This window comes from Fopius arisanus, unplaced genomic scaffold (genome assembly GCF_000806365.1).
Source record: "Fopius arisanus strain USDA-PBARC FA_bdor unplaced genomic scaffold, ASM80636v1 scaffold00020, whole genome shotgun sequence".
Classification (NCBI taxonomy): Eukaryota; Metazoa; Arthropoda; class Insecta; order Hymenoptera; family Braconidae; genus Fopius; species Fopius arisanus.
In genome coordinates, this window is record NW_011887759.1 from 178376 (window position 1) to 197521 (window position 19146).

General features: G+C 36.3%; 5 protein-coding genes across 10 annotated transcripts in view; 2 read left to right on the plus strand and 3 right to left on the minus strand.

Annotated features, from left to right (window-relative positions):
• The window catches only part of LOC105264244 (UNC93-like protein), a 28733-nt gene extending 23654 nt beyond the window's left edge, over positions 1-5079 (minus strand). The window contains exon 1 of the mRNA XM_011300990.1: positions 4998-5079. The gene's annotated coding sequence lies outside the window, so the exon portion shown is untranslated. The remainder of the gene's footprint in view (positions 1-4997) is intronic.
• A 1124-nt stretch (positions 5080-6203) lies between these two features.
• Positions 6204-7366, plus strand: LOC105264246 (ATP synthase subunit epsilon, mitochondrial-like). Of its 2 annotated transcripts, XM_011300992.1 has the most exons (4): positions 6204-6319; positions 6503-6633; positions 6906-6937; positions 7167-7366. In XM_011300992.1, exons 1-3 carry the CDS (start codon positions 6291-6293, stop codon positions 6917-6919), a joined length of 174 nt encoding a protein of 57 aa, XP_011299294.1. In that variant the 5' UTR covers positions 6204-6290; the 3' UTR covers positions 6920-6937; positions 7167-7366. The 2 variants fall into 2 exon arrangements, with proteins under 2 accessions (XP_011299294.1, XP_011299295.1); XM_011300993.1 differs by lacking the exon at positions 6906-6937.
• Positions 7191-10061, minus strand: TH1 (negative elongation factor complex member TH1). The gene is made up of 4 exons (XM_011300991.1): positions 9563-10061; positions 7642-9027; positions 7368-7513; positions 7191-7282 (listed from the first exon to the last, which is right to left on the minus strand). The coding sequence occupies exons 1-4, from the start codon at positions 9736-9738 to the stop codon at positions 7248-7250; spliced, it is 1743 nt and encodes a 580-aa protein (XP_011299293.1). The 5' UTR covers positions 9739-10061; the 3' UTR covers positions 7191-7247.
• Positions 10062-10192: 131 nt separating this feature from the next.
• whd (carnitine O-palmitoyltransferase whd) lies at positions 10193-17977 on the plus strand. Of its 5 annotated transcripts, none has more exons than XM_011300995.1 (8): positions 10193-10732; positions 13667-13825; positions 14000-15142; positions 15404-15537; positions 15699-15767; positions 16280-16391; positions 16529-17158; positions 17294-17977. In XM_011300995.1, exons 2-8 carry the CDS (start codon positions 13685-13687, stop codon positions 17396-17398), a joined length of 2334 nt encoding a protein of 777 aa, XP_011299297.1. In that variant the 5' UTR covers positions 10193-10732; positions 13667-13684; the 3' UTR covers positions 17399-17977. The 5 variants fall into 5 exon arrangements, with proteins under 5 accessions (XP_011299297.1, XP_011299298.1, XP_011299299.1 ...); XM_011300996.1 differs by having other exon boundaries at positions 10193-10502; XM_011300997.1 differs by having other exon boundaries at positions 10193-10456.
• On the minus strand, positions 17731-18640 carry LOC105264247 (uncharacterized). Its single transcript, XM_011300994.1, has 2 exons — positions 18505-18640; positions 17731-18268 (listed from the first exon to the last, which is right to left on the minus strand). Exons 1-2 carry the CDS (start codon positions 18570-18572, stop codon positions 18022-18024), a joined length of 315 nt encoding a protein of 104 aa, XP_011299296.1. The 5' UTR covers positions 18573-18640; the 3' UTR covers positions 17731-18021.
• Between the last annotated feature and the right edge of the window lie 506 nt (positions 18641-19146).

Genomic DNA, 19146 nt, shown 5'->3' on the forward strand with positions numbered 1-19146 from the left:
AAGTTCGATACCGTACATTAACGATTAACCAATACGATCAGAAAGTCGTCTAGGCCTTGCGAAGCACGTACCAAATTGACTGACAATGGGGTACTGTGCATTATAATTTCATTAACTGCAGCTTCAACAATTTAGGATTTAATTATTTGGTAATCCCTAGAGCAAATTGATAATCATAGAGATTTATCCTCAGGATTTCTTCCGTCAAATGACGAAGGCATTCCACGAATCCATTGAGACAATAAAAAAAATTATAATTATTGTGCTTTTTGCAATTAAAAGTAATTTCTTCAGCAGTTATCTTCTCGTCTGAATAATAATTTTGACTTATAAAAAAAGACGAGTTCGTTTAACGATTCGCTGTTTACGATTGTTTAATTATCGCGATACCGGGGACATCGCCGTCATCATGACAGCCAGTCTAATTCCCCCATCGTCATTGTCAAACAAATCGTAAAAACACCCGTTGGCATCCACCAGTCGATCTTTAAAAAAAAAAATCGCACGTGTTGCTACCATTCTCTTCCTTACAAATTGCATGACTTCAAGTAATCATTCACTCCAACTTATTGCTAAAAATCACACATTGGGAAATGGAAGAATAGATTTTATTTGAATATCGACATTGAAAATTATGCAAATAATTATTATAATTCATTCGATCTTTAAAAAAAAACCGCACGTTTTGCTATCATTCTCTTCCTTAGAAATTGCATGACTTCAAGTAATCATCATTCACTGCAACTTATTGCTAAAAATCACACATTGAGAAATAGAAGAATAGATTTTATTTGAAGACCGACATTGAAAATTATTCAAATAATTATTATAATTCATTATTAAAATTATGTGAAAATCATTAAAGGGTGACACATCGAGCTTTCCATTCCAAGGGTTCTGCCAATATTTGACAGTCCATGATATAGCAATAATATATCAATATATAATATATTCTTTACTCCGGATTTCGAGAGCATCTAAGAGATTCGAGAGTCAAAACAAAAAACGGTTTCATCTTATAAATTTCCGAGATATAAAAAAAATGGCTGAGTGCTCTAAAATGTGAGCTTATCACCTATATTTGACCTACTATCTTATGGTGTCAGGGAATTTTAATCTTGTTTGAAACAAGTGCATTCCGACTGGCTCAAACTTCTTAATTATCAACATTTCTCAGAATTTTCAAATTGCCGTCATTGTTTACTATCCAACAACTCAAATACTGTTCTACAACCCAACGATCAGGTACGCCTTCTTTTTTTCTCAGTGTCACAATAAAAAGAAATTCATCTATCCATTGCGTGGGGTACACACTCACAGGAGATGTACATAATATTTTTCTGACGTCATACACCGCGGTAAATAATTCACTTGATAATTCCCCGTGAAAAAATTTCCCGATGTAAATAGACAATAGTTAAGAAAAAAACTTTTTTTCCGGGAGCGAAGGAACTCGGTTGGAGTCCAAAATCTATAAAACCCATATTTATTGCCCTGGGTTTGGAGAATATCCTGAATTGTTGGGTAATGAGTCATATGGATGTGCTATTGCAGAATAAATTTAATTGGAGGGATTGACCGACCACTGGAGGATCCAGTTCAAACCCGAATGCTCATTGATGCAATTAAACCACTCCTCCATGATCTTTTTCCTCGACGCCAATGAATTTGGATTTTTCCGGTGTAATCTGGTCGAAACCATAGAAAGTAGAATTTCATTGTTTTGTAGCCGAAATAAAATTCCAGGCGATTAGCTACTGAGAGACAAACAAGTCAGCACCAATAGGCATAACATCACTCAGCAAACTAGAGTGAATCTTCTCTCTAAATCAATCACAATACTTTGTTAATCCCTGTCATTTCATTTTGTTGATTACTGTGGAGAATATTGAGTACACAATTACTACTCGTTTGTAGCTGGGAGCAACAGCCACGTTCTATTTGCATATGCGTTTGTCTCGACTCTCATGATTTATCACCAGTAACTCATCCCCAGTGATGGCATCTCTTATGACGCCAAACCCAGATTCAAAAATCCCAATCAGATAATGAGATACTATAATACAATCTGCCTCGACCTTCGTCGTAACGTCATACACGTACTCATTTTTTTAAATGAATTTTTAAATGAATCAGTGACAATATGGATTCATTAATGAAATCCTCAATTAATTTCCAAAATGTTTAAAGTTTGATTGGCAACAGTCGTTCGGAAAAAGTCGTAAAGAAAGGATTCAAAGAGTCGAGTAATTGAATACTTGACACTTGACAGTTATAAGAATCAATTTTTCCACTCATGTTTCCCCGGTGTTTAAATCCCGGTAAATCATCACTCCTGCAATTCCATTTGTCAAGCTTGACACTGCGTTAACACCATCTTGTTAACAACAAACCCAATGCCAAGAAAATGGTGTAAACTCGTAAGATTCATGGGAAAGCGTGGGTTTACATGAATTACTGACACGTCAATAATTTGGACAAACACGATATCCAGGCAGTCCCAATTATCTACTCGTCTCGGAAAGATTTCCAGTGGCTTTGCAGGGGATTCGTCTGACCTCGGCCAGAAGGAAAAACAACGGATCGAATGAATAATACTGAAGAAAAATACACGGTTTGTACACTCCTTGGTTTAATGTACATGCTGTGGCTGGCGGATAACTGTGCAATTAAGATAAGAGCCTGAGACTGATTCACGCCTTGAGGAAGTGCGATTTGATCTGGATACTTATAATAATCCTAAAACGTATACACCAAAAAATTCAACAAATGGACGAAAAAAAAAATACAAAATGAATAAAATCATCTGTCACGCAGTTCATTCAGACATTATGATAATCCAACGAAATTAATGAATGAATGTCAATGCATTCGACCGGAAGTGTAGATGAATATTCTTCTGAACTAGCGGAAATACCGGAGATGCAAATGCCAGGAAGACAATTCAATTTGTTTTACTCATTATTTTTTCCTCTCTGATTTTTTGCAGCTTTTTGCAAGCCGATGCACAAAAGTAGGAAATTATCTTTTGTCACACATCCGTGCGGAAAGAATAATCTTCTGTTTGGAAAATTAGTGGTTCGGCAAGATGGAAGAGGACGAGAAGATGTAACTCATGAGTTTGTTCGTTTTCTACCTTTACTTCTTTCTGCCGGGGGAAGAAGACGATTCCGCGAACAGCAGTATCTGGAAAATTCTTGGACAATGTCTTGAGGCTGATTTGTTAAGACCATTAGCTTCTGTTAGATACCTTCTTCCATTAGTTGACACTTGCAATGCATGTGTTTTTTTATCACTTCATATATTATTCCCACCGGCGCTTCTCTTTAGCACCGACACCTTCGTGCACTTGCATACTCGATAGCCAATACTCAAGGGTACAGAGATATACATCGATGGATACTAAATCGTTGGGTTAAGGCCTCTCACAAATCGTAAACCCATATACGCACTTGACCGAATATTTCCCACGTCTATTGAGAAATTTCCGAGCTAAACCGCGAAATTTCCGAGTTAAACCGCGAAATTTCCGAGTGAACTAGAGGTACATTGAAGAAATTTGTAATTATTCAAGCGAATGTGAGAGAAAGAGAGATTTTTAAATCGTTCTTATCAAATCCTCGAGTATTTAACGAATAAATGAAAATGTACATAGTATGAATCGAGTTGCGAAAGCAATGTAAATAAATCTTAAGTACAGATTTCAGGATTTTAATTATAATTATGAATAATAAATAAATAAGAAAGAACTAGCAGTTGGCAACATAATAAGACGAGATGAGTTTATCCCGAATACCTCGAGACTGAACCATAATATTGATTTTTTTGTAAGGATCTTCTGTGTAGAGCTCATTTTTTTCTAGGGATAATATTTAACCAGAAAAAGTGCTATCTCCTTTCAATTACGAGATATTTGGTAAATCGTATGAAATAAATCTTGAAATCATGGGGATTCTCGTTCCGAGTTTGGATAATGGAATTTAATAATTTTAGCTGTGATGATGTGAAAGGATAAGTGGGAGATGCACTCTTTCGATTCTAAGTAGGAGCAATTTGTTATTGTCAACCCTGTAATAGATAATGTAAAAGTTGCGTAATTTTTCTGTTCAATTATAATAAAACTGACGTAAGTGAGGAGATACCTTCCTTTCACATCATAAATTCGTAATTACAGTTGTTTGCTATTTTTTGTCTCTTGCTGAGTCTTTGTTAATGAATTAGTGTATATTTGATTATTGAATAAATTCAAGGCTCCAGGGCTTTGATAAAAAAGAGGATTTTTAATGAATCGTGTGCAATTTTTAATCGGATTTTTTGGTAAACATTTGGGCATGGTAATTCATCATAGGATTAATTTTTCTTTCAATATTCAAAAAATATTTTCACGACAGAGAGGAATCATTCGGTTAAAATGAGATTAGAGACATGATGGATAATAACTAGTGGAACTAGTGCGCGGTTATTCTTTCCAAAAATAGAAACAATATCCATTATCAGCTCGGAGTTATCACCTTTTTACGCTTTGTTAAAATAGATTTATGGGTACAGCGCTGAAGTTTTTGTGAAAAGCTATTAGCTAAATTTGTGACCAGTCTAGATGACGGCAATTTGATAATTTTGGTAATTAAATGTCGGGTAATATTTTGTGTAGCTTATCACAAAATCCTGGAAAAAATATTGATATTTTTCCTCTCTCTGGGGTTGTCTTGAAAATCACTGAAAAATGAATTCAAAATTTTGGAAAATTTTGTATTTTATTTCTAGCATTAATAATTACTGAAAAATTCAAGACGGCAATTATAACTGTCATAACCGACGACTAATGGAAATTCCCTGGGATGATGACTCGATTGAACAATTGCGATATTGAAAGCCTGAATTGTTCTCCAGAATAAATCAATATCTATATAAAAAACTAATTAAACAAAAATTCGAATAAATAAAAGTATCGAAGGTATTGATAATCTGAATAATTCTAGAAAATAGACTAATCGTACCTGAATTGAAAGAACCTGAATAACGGTCTTCGGTGTCCTCCAAAAAACGGAAATTTCCATCCACCTAAATTTCCTTCGAAAACCAATTGATCACGAATCCTGGCCGTGTTACCCCGTGAATATTGAGTCAAAGCACTATAAAGTATTTGTAACTCGTACCGATCGTTACGCAATATAGATCTGCGTCCTCTATAAAAATCCAAAGAAGACGAGAAAAAAAGTTGAAAAAAAAAAGAAACAGAGTGCGATGTACCAGACTTAACGATGAAGAAGCAACCATGGCCTACTTGGAGATCCCTGCACTGAGAAAAAAATTTTGTAAGGTAAAAAAAAATGTTTTCAAACTAACAAGTGAAATTACTGAATAGTCGCAAATGCATGCAATTAGTGCTCAATATTGAGCTGAATAAATTTATTTCAAACAACTAATTATTATATTTTGTATATCAAAATTGGAAAAATATTCTGTCACTTCTCAATAGTTATGAAAAATTAATATAGTGGAATTAAATAAAGTAGATACTTACTTGAAAAATATTTTTTTATGGGTTTAGATGTAATTCGATAAAAACAACCATTTTTGGTCACAAGAAAATGAATCTACTACATTTCACTGAATTGTTCCCTCAAACCATCACCACATTTATTATTTCATCAATCATTATATGCTCAACTCATTAAATAATTCACAAAGCACTCCGAAATTCTTTCATCACTCATTGAATTTCACAAATGAATTGAACTCTCGCTCGACAATTTATCCTTATTTTTCCGTCTCGTTTGTAAGTCATTGCGTTAATATTTATACACCAAATATTAAATATTTAACGATCATCCAAAAAATTCGATGCAAGAAGGAAATATTCGCCTTGGAATAGTGACCTTGGGCATTAATGATCCCCAAAACTCCGGGAATTTCCAAAATTGAAATTATTATCAATTCTTATTGCACACTTGTCCTTAGATTTATCATAAGAACTCAGTGAGGGACAAATACTTGTTTACAAACACCTATTGTCTCGATGTCATTGTATGAACAGCTTTGGTAAAAATATTTATAATCGATCATTTGTATTCGATACTCACATCGACCAGTGAATTTGAATGGAAATCGATAAAACAGTGGATTTCAATTCAAATTAATTGGGAATATGGTGGCAGCACGAGACGGAGGCGGAAGTGGACGATAAGAAAATCGACGCATGCGCGAGACAGAGAATCATTACTGCAAGTCTTTCCATTCCCAATTCATTTTCGATAGTCAAAAAAAGGGACAAATAAAACGAAAGGAAAATGTCGGCGTGGAGACAAGCTGGACTCAAGTATGTAATTATTCTTTAATCCATTGGATTTCGATTGTACACGGAGAATTAATTATTTTATAAGTACAATTGTCCTCGGGGAATTATGTAACCTATCATTCAGATACATTGGTTTTTGTTTTTTTCAAATTCTTCATTTCTTGTGGCCGGTTTTGATCATTTTATTTAAATTATATTTTTTAGTTATATCAACTACTCGCAAATTGCTGCAAAACTCGTTCGCCAGGCACTCAAGGCCGAATTTAAGGCTTCTGCTGCCAAACGAGAGGAATCAAATGTTAAGTTTACGTCATGGAAGGATGGAAAGCCAATCAGTAAGTTAGAGAATTAATATGAAATTAAGAAAATGTAGAAATTGGTTGAGAGATGAAAAGAGAGAAACAGAAGAAAGGAGAATTGTTTCTCTAATCGTTTATTAATATTGAATTATTTCCCAAGTGGTCCTAGAGGAAAATGATACGAGAAAAATTAAAATTCTTCCGATTGTCAGTAATTTTATTGACCTATCTAGATATAAAAAAGATGATAAATTATACTTCGATGATGATTTCGATGTCATTCACTTGATTACTTTAATTATTTACAGCTGACAGACAATAAAAACAAACGTCGATGATTGTAAGTCATTGCATCCCAGATTCATTCCCCAAATTGTGTTCAATGCAACTCTAATAATAAACGTAATTTCCCAGTATTGAGGGTATTAAACTAACGATAACCATTATTGATTGACGATTGTGATTGAAAAGTGTAAAGTTTGAACATTAACTAAGAATTTTCAATATATGTCACTACGTCATCTGCTCTCAAATGCGCGTTTCTCACACAAAATTATCGTATGTTACAGAGACCACATAATCTACCACCACTCCAAGACCGTAGAATTACTCTCCATCAAAAACACTACATAAATTCAATCCTTAAATCGTCATCTCACAACAGGACAATGGGCTTTGCAGTGAACTGTAACAGACAGTAAGAACATCTTTGAAGTCATGTAAAAAGAATTGTTATAAATAAAATGAATTAGTTAAAGTGTCAAACTCACTTATGAATTCTGAAACAAGATCATTGTCGCTGTCTCCCCTCATTGTTCCAGTGATTTCCTCATTCTCGACCATTGGGAGAAATAGTTGCACGAATTCCAGACTGTATGGTGGAGCTATTGCTTCGAGTACTTCAGTAACAAAATATCTATAATAATTAAATAACAAAGGAAATCAGAAAAAAAGAGAATTATAAAGAAGAAAATAGTATAAATTCCATTAGACTTCGTTTAACTGCAACATAAAATCTATTAATTAAAAAACGTTAGGATATACCGTATTAAAGAAATATCAGTGTCTCCCCTCTGCCAACATTGTTTAATATAACAAACAACCGGAACAACGCAGCCTCGACTCAGAAGGTTCACCATTCTGTCAATTAACATTTTCTTCATCTCGAGCTGCACAAGAATTTCCAATTCATCCTGTTTACTCTCAAAGAGCTGCACCAGTAGCTGTAGGACTTTGGGATGGAGGAGATTGTGACAGGCGACGACTTCGTCGAGCAAAGCGAGATGAATGGGACAGTGTTCCGTACTGAGTTTGAAGTACGAGGGCTCAGTGACAGTGCACTCAACCCACCGGATGATTCCAACAGATACCACTGGAAATCTAATGCACTGATAAAGAGTATTCAGTTCAGCTACGAGTTCGGTGGAGCCTTTATTGATATTACAGATGTTGTGAACCTTTTCGATGGCTTGAATGGTTGTCTTCAACTCGTCTTTATTCAATTTCCTGGAGCTTCCCTTTCTCGGGAGAGTCTCACAGACACTCGCAGCGTACGCCAAGAGATAAATATACTTGGACTTGTGCTCGGGGTTAAGCTTAACGCCCGACTTGAAGAGAGAGTCAACGAGGAGCTCGAGAAACTGGGGATTTCGCACTAGTTCGATGGGTGGTGGTTCTGCTGATGAATAATGTCTGAAGAGAACCGTGATGTCAGCTGGATTGAGGTTGTTTCTTGATAACATTGATGCGAGGGCTTGACAGGCAGCTGGACTACTGGCAGCTCCATTCAAGGCCATCGTGATGGGTGTCACATCGTGCCTATTCTGCTGGGCGCATTTTGTTATCTCTTGGGAGAGCCTCTTCATCATAAATCCACCCCTCGACTCCTGCGCCAAAATTTGCAGCAGTACTTGACTGTAAACGTAAGTGTGTTGCCCATGGCACACCATCTTGGCGCACTCTTTGATACTCGTCTGCCAGTCCTCAGTGTTTTGGAGGAATCCAGCGATTGCTGTTTTCAGGACTCGTGAGAACACCTCTATTTGCTGAGCCGCTGTCGATATGCTCGTTATCTCACCCTGGAATCCAGCGTCGGAGATGAGTTTTATGGTGAAATTAAGCATGAGACAGTCTGGGTACTCCTCAGCGAGGCGATAGATCAGGGAACGCCAGGTTGGGTGTTGAATCATTTCTGTGAGCCAAGCTGGAGTCTCTCCCTCCTCTGTGAAGATCTTGTCGGCTTTCTTTGGATCGAATGTCTTCAGGATCATGTCTTTTAAATTATTTTCAACCATTGCCTGGACGTCCGTCACTTTGACGCCTGCCAGGATCAGCCATTCTGCTAGGAGGTTCGCCATTTGGGCACATGCTGTATAATTCTTAGAGAGAAGCTCGATTACCGTCTCTGGGTTGCCTCCTGCTTGGAAATATCTGGAAAGTGAATCCGAAAATTCAATTATGATACCGGAATGATTTCTGAAATATTTTTTTAAAAAATATCTTTGCCTTGCAGAAGATAAAAACGCAGACACAGATAAATATGGAAATTGAAACAAAAAATTATCATGTCCTCAGAGACCTGTCTAGAATCTTTCCATATATTATCATAACTATACAATAATCAGAGTATGCGAACTATATCATCAAAAACCGTGACAAAGACGTCGTATACTTTTTAATGAAAAACGGGAAGGAACATTAATTATTATTTTCTACCTGGTCATCTTTGCATAGACGCAGGACTCTGGACCTGAGTTTAAAGTCCAAAGTAGCCAGACCCATTAAAATACTACAACGACCCCCATGGAAAAATATATAAAAAGCATGGCCCTGGAGTTTCTCGACTTTGAAGATGCAAAATGTTGAACAACCACTCAATGGCCATGAAAAAACATCATATTGTTCTCATATAAATCGAGTGAATGTGAAATATTTTTAAATATATTTTTCAATGCAGAGAGCTAACCTTTTGAGCTGAGTGAAGATTCCGGGCTCCATAATATAATCCGGTGTTTTGAACTTTTCCAGACATTGATTGAGAACTTCCTGAGGATTATCCAGAGCATCATCACCTCCTGGATCATCCCCTCGTCCCATGTCGTCACCCCAACCACCTCTTTCCTCATCATACTCTGGCTCCATTATTCCAGTATCAAACCTCGTTCAAAAAATATTCACAAACAACTAAATCTGAGGATTATCGACGACGAAAGAGCACTGGAGCAACAGTTATAAACATAACCCTTCAAATACGAATGCGTCCTCTCGAGTGATCAGTCAATCATTCCATCAGGAACTTCCACCCTAGAATCCATTCAACAATCACTCACCAAATCATCCTCCACCTGTTTCAAACGTTAATTGTCTTGATTGTCTTTTAGTCAACAAAATTAGCGAAGCAACACTGAAATCGCACATGCAAGAAAATAAATTGGTGGAGTTTTCGAATGATCGGTAATCCCTAGAGATGTCTCCACCACATGAAAAAAATATTCTGGTAGATACTCAAGAATTCTACTGAATCTACCCCCCAACTATCGTTGCCATCTTCCATATTTACGTACCGAACATTTCCGTACTTTTCCGAGCAGCTTTTCCTCGAAATAAATCTCACTCTCGTGCGAAACTATTCGTCAAAACCTTTCAAAACCTCATAACACCGGTGTTCGATTGGATCGTGTTGTCAATTGATTAAAAATATTAACTGATATCTGACATTATCAATATATCTCTCTAATCCGTATAGAAGTGAAAATAAAAAAGTCGCGCCCACGCGTTTTACCGAAGTGAGAGGATCCGGTTAATTTTTCGATTGGAGTACAGTAACGGCGAAGTGGCTCAACGTAACTTCGACTTCTCCGTTAGTTTCTTCTCTTTCTCCATTGAGTTTACAACGTTTTTTCCAAGTGAGAGATTTCAGTTGATTTCAGTATTCGCTGGCTCCTTTTATTGTGTATTCACGCTACTCAATCACTAAATAAATGCCCAAAAAAATCGAAATAACTTTCGGCTGTTTTTCCTTCGATTAATCATTTCTGTGCATTTTTTTCATTCTGTGCATAAAATCTAAAAGAAGTGATATTTTCTTGTCGATTTTTTGGGCTTCAAATTTTGGAGGCAAATATCACTCGTTTCGGTGAGTTTTCGTGATTATTCAAGGTGTTGAGTATTTTTTTTTACCTTTGAGCTTTATTAACGGATTATTAACTCGGATTTTTTTATCGTCTGTGGATTCCATTTAGTGGTAAGTTGCGTAATGAGGGAGATAAATCATATCAGAGGCTTGGCCCTGGTCTCGAAAACACCCCCAAATATCCACCAATCCCGACTACTCTAGGCGCAAATCATTTCTCGTTTATCAGTCATTGTTGCTCTTTATCATTCATTGTTCTCAGTTGTGAAAGCACATCGCAATAACTCATAAAGAAAGCTCCAGTGAACGTATTTCTACTACGTATCACGTGGATTATTAGGTCATATGCAACAGGTGTTAATACATTCAATTCTTTCAGTCACTTGTTGATCGGGTTGATTTTTTTAACAGGTTTCCCGTACTCATGACATGAAAACAATTGTCCGTTATGTGTAACTAATCTGTCAATTGCATGGCGTATTTGTTTAGCTACTCAAATAATTAATTACTGTTTTCTCTACAGTTTTTACTGCGTAAACACCTCATGATGTTAATTTTTCAATAATTTATTTCAAGGGAATCTCGATTGCAATCGAGTAAATTTTACATGTCAGACTTGAAATTCTCTGTGAAAGGATTTTCTGGTGAATTTGTCATCTGCGATCGACACGACGTAACTAAAACTGTATAGTTCAATGTTTACTGTCCTTGCGCCAATTACATCCGAGTTCTTTATTCTCTTCTATTATACTTTGATCGAGAACCAAAATAAACTTGGGGAATATATTGATATGTGGGTGCATATAAATAAATAACTTTGCGGAGCAATACTTTATAAAATATTCTTTTTTCTTTTTTATGGTGGGACTGTTTTCCTCAGTATATCTTAAATCCTTATCAATTAATTTTCACACAACGATGTAAAATGTGTTCAAATATTCTAAGAGAATGTTTTTCTCCCTTCGAATTGAAATGACTAGAGACCCAGGGAAACGATATCGTGACCTCAAATATGTTAAATAATGTAAATATTCATACCATTGTCTCAGACATTTTTAATTAGACTGTCGAGGAAATAAAACATCAGCGATGAGACTGCACTCTGATATTTGATTAGTGTGACACATACCGAATTTTATTTAACCCACATCGATTATGCGCAATTGTCAAAATATTTATGAGTATTATCGGGTATTTTTCCATTTATCGTTCCATCGTAATTATACGTGGAAATGATATTTTACGTCGTCATTAAGGAGAACTAATGAGTAAAAACGTGAATAAAAACGTGAAAATTCACAATCAAAATAAATTTCTTTGCCCGAAGAATCGTAATGAGTCAATTCATTCTGTTGACAATTTCTAGTTCTGTTTGTGCTTTTTGCAGATAAAAATTATGAGGTAGTACATTGTAGTAGTGGCAAGTTGTCAGGCATAAATGTGCATGAAGGCCAACTGGGTATGTAATGACTGGCTTCGAAACCATCAGAATCACATACTTCATCAGTACAAAGTCCAAATGACTCCACGTGGTACTCGCAAGCGCGCAAAGAATTCGCGAAAAACACTGATTAAACAAAACTTACGCGTCTGATCCATAAATTGCATGAAACTGACGATTGATGACTAATGAGTTGATAATGACCAGACGTCATAAATCAGAACGCGTCAATGGAGGCTGTTTTGTTCCTACTGTGGTACTGGCATTGAAAATAATTAAGGAGATAAATTAACTAGTAGTAAATAAAGAAGTTCAGACTTGGGCTAGTTGACTTCGGAGTTATTGCCAATATCTCCTCCTGCTTTTTTTATTTGTAAATTTATTGGAACGAAAAAACTATAATGCTGAAGTTTTGTGAATTTTTGCAAAAGCAAGAAAATTATTCTGCAGTTATAAAATTTCGTGAGACATTGAATAGTAATAAAGTATAAAAAAACTGTAGTAAAAACTGTTTCTCAGACATTTGTAGAAAAAATCTGAAAAATAAGAAAATATCGGTGATAACTCTGTGATAGGAAAAGCTGATTTTTTTTGGAAAAATCTCGGTGGTAAAATGACTTGAGTGTGGAGAATGGAGAGGTCAGGTGAAGGGACAATCTCTGGTAATGAATAATTTTGATGGAAAGTACACATTGATAATACATAAATTGTGAGTATCTACCAGCTGTGCTGGCCGTACTCGGGTCCAAAGTCCAACCAGTCGGTTCCCTGTGTCCATGACGCCTTTACACACATTTGTGCATGTCGTGTGTATTTATATACTCATACATAAGAAATGCAGTTACTATACTCTTTATAAGCTTTCTCCAAGACTTCAGCGCGAAGTAAAAAATCTCGTAAAGTTTTGCGTTTATTTTTTCTCCACTTTTACGATTTTTCTTCCGTGTCTCAAGATTTCTTCAGCAATTACAATATGTTCGGAATTACGATTTGAATTTTTCATTCAAATATTAATAAGTCATTATTATTTCGCAGCAATCATACATATGTGTTACTGAGCTTTTGAGCTATTAAAATATTATCTGGTCGAAATCATTTATATTGATTGTATTTTCATGCCAATTGTCCTTGAATAATTTTTTATAATAATTCGATTTTTGTTAAAAATTGTACAAACTCACGAGTGAGTTTTATTTTTCATTCCTGAGACTGTGAAATTACTCGAGAAATTATTATTGAAGAATTGATATTGCCACTTGGTAGTTATTTTACCGAGTCGTGAAAATGCTTGGACCTCACATTACACATGCAACAGCACAAAAACAATTACGGGTTTAAATAAGGTCAACTGTTCACCGGATTGGTTGCGATGGGTTTTAATTCGAAACTTCGTTGCTTCATCCCCATTTATGCAATCTCCAAGTTGATAAAAAAAACCTGATACCCTCAGCATAAATATCACCACTGTTTTAACAATTTATTTTGCTTCTTCGCAGAGTAATTAAGCAGTAGGGATGGCAGAAGCCCATTCAGCTGTTGCTTTCAGCTTTTCCATAACCCACGAGGGCTGGGATGTGAATTTCGATCGAGAAGTTCTTCACCTAGTTTGGCAGTCTGGTCTAAGATCGTGGAAAAAACGTTTCTTCAGATTCCACGTGAGTCAAAGATACTACAAAATCTTATTATTAGAAATAAATAATTTCTTTCCACCAAAAGATTAAGCTACACCTCTTTAATAAAAAAATTCTCTTATAATTGTTTTATTAAAGTTTTATATTAAAGTTTTTATAAAGTTTTTGTAATTTAGAAAACAATTACTTATTTTACAGAATAATCTGCGAAGTGGTGTATATCCAGCATCCTTGGGAAGTCTGTGGTTGACAATAGCTGTAGTAACTGCTATTCATTTCGCGGGGTTTAAAGTACCGTTTGATCTTGTGGGAAAGGTCGCACCGTATCTCGAAGGGTCGTCGATACCCGTACACCTGGGGGGATCAATAGTCGCGGGATTTCTTCTATGGATAACAACAATCTACACCCTTCGTTACACTTTCAAGCTATTGCTCATTTACAAGGGATGGATGTACGAGGCGAGAGGGCGTGGACAGAAAATCAGTTTGTCCACTCGGGCCTGGGTTCTGGCTGTAAAACTTCTGTCAGGATGGCAGAAGCCAATGCTCTACAGTTTTCAAGGTTCACTGCCAAGATTACCATTGCCCTCGGTCAAGGACACCATGCAGAGGTACTTGAGAAGTGCAAGGCCACTTCTTGACGATGAGAACTACAAAAGAATGGAGAAACTTGCTAAAGAGTTTGAAGAAGGAATAGCAGTTAAACTCCAGCGTTACCTAATTCTCAAGTCTTGGTGGTCGACAAATTACGTGTCTGATTGGTGGGAGGAGTACGTTTATCTCCGTGGAAGATCACCCATTATGGTTAATTCAAATTTTTTTGGTATTGATGCTATTATGACGCAATCTGTTAGGAATCAGGCAGCAAGGGCTGCAAGCGTTATATACGGTTGTCTTCAGTATCGCAGATCCATCGAGAGACAGGAGTTGGAGCCAATAATGCTCCAGGGAATTGTGCCCCTCTGCTCCTGGCAGTACGAGAGACTTTTTAATACCACCAGAGTGCCCGGTCTCGAGACTGATAGAATTGTTCATTACAACGATTCCAAGCACGTTGTTGTTTATCATAAGGGATGTTACTATAAAGTTCTTATTTATTACAAGAATAGAATTTTAACTCCGTGCGAGATTGAACATCAGATTCAGTATATTCTGGATCATAAGGGTGAGCCGCAGAAGGGGGAGGAGAGACTCGGGGCTCTGACAGCTATTGACAGAACTTCGTGGGCTCAAGCCAGGCAAACCCACTTTGTTAAAGGGGTCAATAGAATTTCATTGGATCTCATCGAAAAATCTGCATTCTTTGTCGCCCTCGACGATTATCCTTACGAGTTCGATCCGGTGAGTTGCATTTGCTTTCGAAATCGATCACATCGACTTATGAGAACCTTCCTGATTTCTTCCCTGAGATCTCAACATAAATTCAACAATAATTTGTCATTCAGGAATTATGCATGGAGTTTTTCTTCATTTCAATGAGCAATAATTTTCTGTATTGTAATGCAAGAGAGAAGTTTTTGTTTCAAAATTTTTATCTGTTTTCTTTCGCTACAGATTTTAAATCTCATTTCTTCATGCAACGTTTATTTAAATTATGCACAGGCGCATCCAGAAAAACTGGATAAGTATGGTCAGGACCTTCTCCATGGAAAAGGCTATGACAGATGGTTCGACAAATCATTCAATCTTTGCGTTGGCAGTAATGGCCGAATTGGTTTCAATGCTGAACATTCTTGGTAAGATAAAGTCTTCTCAATGTTCTGACATTCTAATAAGTTTTTTTTGAGTTTTACTCGACCCAAATCAACACCATTACTCCATCCATTAACGATCCCAAGAGACGAAGACAGTCCCGAGGAATATAATTAAAGAATATTGTAACGATTGCAATAAACAGGGCGGACGCAGCTGTGATGTCACACTTATGGGAATTTATCCTGTATTGGGATGTAGCACTGGACAACGTGTAAGAATGAATAAAGAGTCGTGATTAGAGCTAATAAATATCTGCGTTGGTCTACCTCTGCATACTCTTCCTCTTCACCTTTCATTAATGTTCACAATTGTTTATTATTCTGTTTGGCTCTCTGTTTTGTAAAGCTGTTTAATCTGCTTCCTTTGTAGTGCTTAATCATTTCTATCGATTTATTTATTCAGGGCCGATGCACCTGTGATGGGAGCGATGTGGGAACACATTATTGCCAGTGATATTACGGAACCTGGGTAATTTAAGCTGGTTAAATTTTATTTGCCATCACTCTAAGTGAAATGACACATTAAATTTTTTTATTGAATTTATTAAGTGCACATTGATATTCTGAATTCTTGTAAAGTCTCTCATTAATTTACTGTTTGCATCATGTCTTATTCTTTCGTCTCAACCGCTTCATTGCTATTGCATGATGTACATACTGCAACTGCATTACTGTAATATAAAATTGTGGGAGCAATCCACTAATTTATGTTACTTTTAAAAAGATATACTGAGGATAATCACACAATTGGTACACTGGAGTTTGAACTGGTGCCATCTCGTCTGCAGTGGGAGCTCAGCAGTGAGTGCATCCAAGTTATTGAGAATGCAGTTCAAGTGAGTGCTTCGTTATTCAATTTATTCATATAAATTATTCAGATTTAAGAATGAAAAAAAAATAGTCTACGATATATTACTCATATAAAACATCTTATGAATACTGACTTTGAAATTGACTCTTATATTTTTTTCAGGCTGCTAATAATTTATTGAATGACGTCGATCTACGTATTTATCAACACGATAATTATGGCAAGGGCTTCATGAAAAAGTGCTCAATGTCTCCGGATGCCTATATTCAAATGGCATTGCAGCTCGCTTACTACAGAGATGCAGGGAGATTCTCACTTACTTATGAGGCCTCCATGACAAGATTGTTCCGAGAGGGTAGAACTGAGACTGTACGACCTTGCACCATTGAGTCTGCTACCTGGGTGAAGGCCATGGAGGACCAGTCAACGAGTGTCGAGGAGAAGTATAAGCTGTTCAGGCTGGCCAGTCAGCAGCATCAACGTGGCTACCAGGATGCCATGGTTGGAAAAGGCATTGACAGACATCTTTTCTGTCTTTACGTCGTCTCTAAATATCTGGAGGTGGATTCACCGTTCCTCAAGGAGGTTCTCAGTGAACCCTGGAAGCTATCTACCTCGCAAACTCCTCATGGACAAACCTCGAAATTAGACTTGAATAAACATCCAAATTGTATCTCTGCTGGAGGAGGCTTCGGCCCCGTCGCTGATGATGGATATGGAGTTTCTTATATCATCGCTGGGGAAGATCTTATTTTCTTCCATATTTCTTGTAAAACTAGTTCACCTGAAACTGTGAGTATTTTAAATACCATTTTTATGTGATCATATGATTTTTATTTGGGGAGTAATTAGAAAAATCCATCAAGTATTGATTTTATATTTTAATATTAATATCTTGTAAATTTTTTCGCTCGATTTTGATTTCAGAATTCAGGAAGATTTGCTAAAGCAATAGAAAAAGCCCTAGCAGACATAAAAGACCTAGTGGTGAACTACAAGAATACCGAGTGTAAGAAAAATGGCTCCAAATGATCATAGGAACTGTAACTTGTATTAAGAATTTTTTATCGCTCTTCAGCAGTCGTTGTGCTATCGGTGCAATTTTAATGCGTCCTTAGGCAACAGAGAGTAGCAATAGTCAGTGGAATTGATAAATTTTCTTATCTACCACCGGCACTGAGATAGGTAATATTGCAATGACTTCTGTAATTACACAAAGTGGGCTAGCGATGGCAACTCTTGCCGGATAACAAGCTATTAGTTTTTCTTTTTTTTTGTTTAGAAGAAATTTCTAATATCAACTGAACTATTGTGAGCAACCTATCAATGCAAAATATTTTAATTATTATAATTGTATATTCATATTTTATAAGTGAAAAGTGGAAAATTCGATTTGAGAACTTTCTTTCAGACTAATTAGACAAATGTGAATGCGATTGGATTGGAGTATATAATTTGTATGTGGTATTTTGGTGCCTGTGAAAATTTTTACAAGTTAGGTTAAAAAAATTATAAGGTAATTTAGGAGAATTTTGAAAGAATTTGCTACGAACTTGTCCTCGATTTTCACTTTTACTTATGATTAATTAAAAAATTGTTTGAGAAAGTTAACTGGTTGTCGTTATAAATTATTACCCAGCATCATTAATTTTGAACTAGTCTTTCCTCTTGTTTTTAATTTTCTCGTCGATTTTTGGGCTGCTGTCTTTGTGGGGAGACGTCTCGAAATGTTTCTCCTTCGACCTCTGTCTATGTCTGTTGGATAAAATTGCATTTCGCAGCGTCGACCGTAGAAATCGTTTGTTTATTGTTTCCTTGGGTTTTACCCAGCCACTGGGGCCCATTATTTCAGCTCTACGGGCCCCAACCTTTGCCTCTTCAATCAAAGCCTCTGCTGCAAGCCTAACAACAATATTCAATCATCTCCCGAATTGCATAGGAACAAGTAATCGTAAGAACATGGCACTTTTCATGTTTATCAATGGTTTATTTATTGAATGAATAATTATCATGATTATTCTAATTAAATTGTAATTTCAGAAGTTTCAGATTCGCATAATTTTGGATGACAATTTTAGGCTAATTATATGTTCACCTTAATTAGATGAGTGCAGCCTCTTTAACAATATTTTCAGTACCTGTTCAATGTTTCTTCATCCATTGCTTTGAAAATCTTATTGTTAACACTAAATAACCGAATTTCCATGCTCCTCTTCAAAGAGAATTGACTGAAGCAGAGGCTCAGTTCTGGGGGTTTGAGTGACCCCAGCGGCATCGTAGTACTGCACTCCAAGAGAGAGAGCGCCACACGCAATACTGGGGTGTTTTTTTTATTAACTAAGTTTTTATTGCAATGCTGGGGTGTCCATCGAGTCGACGGGGTGAATCTTATTGTCTGCGGTATGAATGCTTTTTGTTTTTTAATTGTTTAACAGAAATTTAGCCGACTAGAACGAGCGGAAGAGGGAAGTCACATTTTATGGAATTTTGAATGAAAAAAATTGTTCAATATATTGCAGATATACTACTAATTAAATTGTAATTTCATAATGAGCGCGTTGCCTCACCGGCAACGCGCTTGACTGGCACGCGGACCCCTTGGGTTCGATACCCGCATCATTCATTTTTTTTTTTCAAAATAATTCCAATTTTTTCTTTTGTAAATGGCTAATAAATGGAAATATTGTTTAAAAACTGAATAGCTCCTCGATGGTCATGTTCCCCTGATACTTTTTCAAAAATTTCGAATTTTTCACTTTCAGTGAAAATTTCAGTGAATA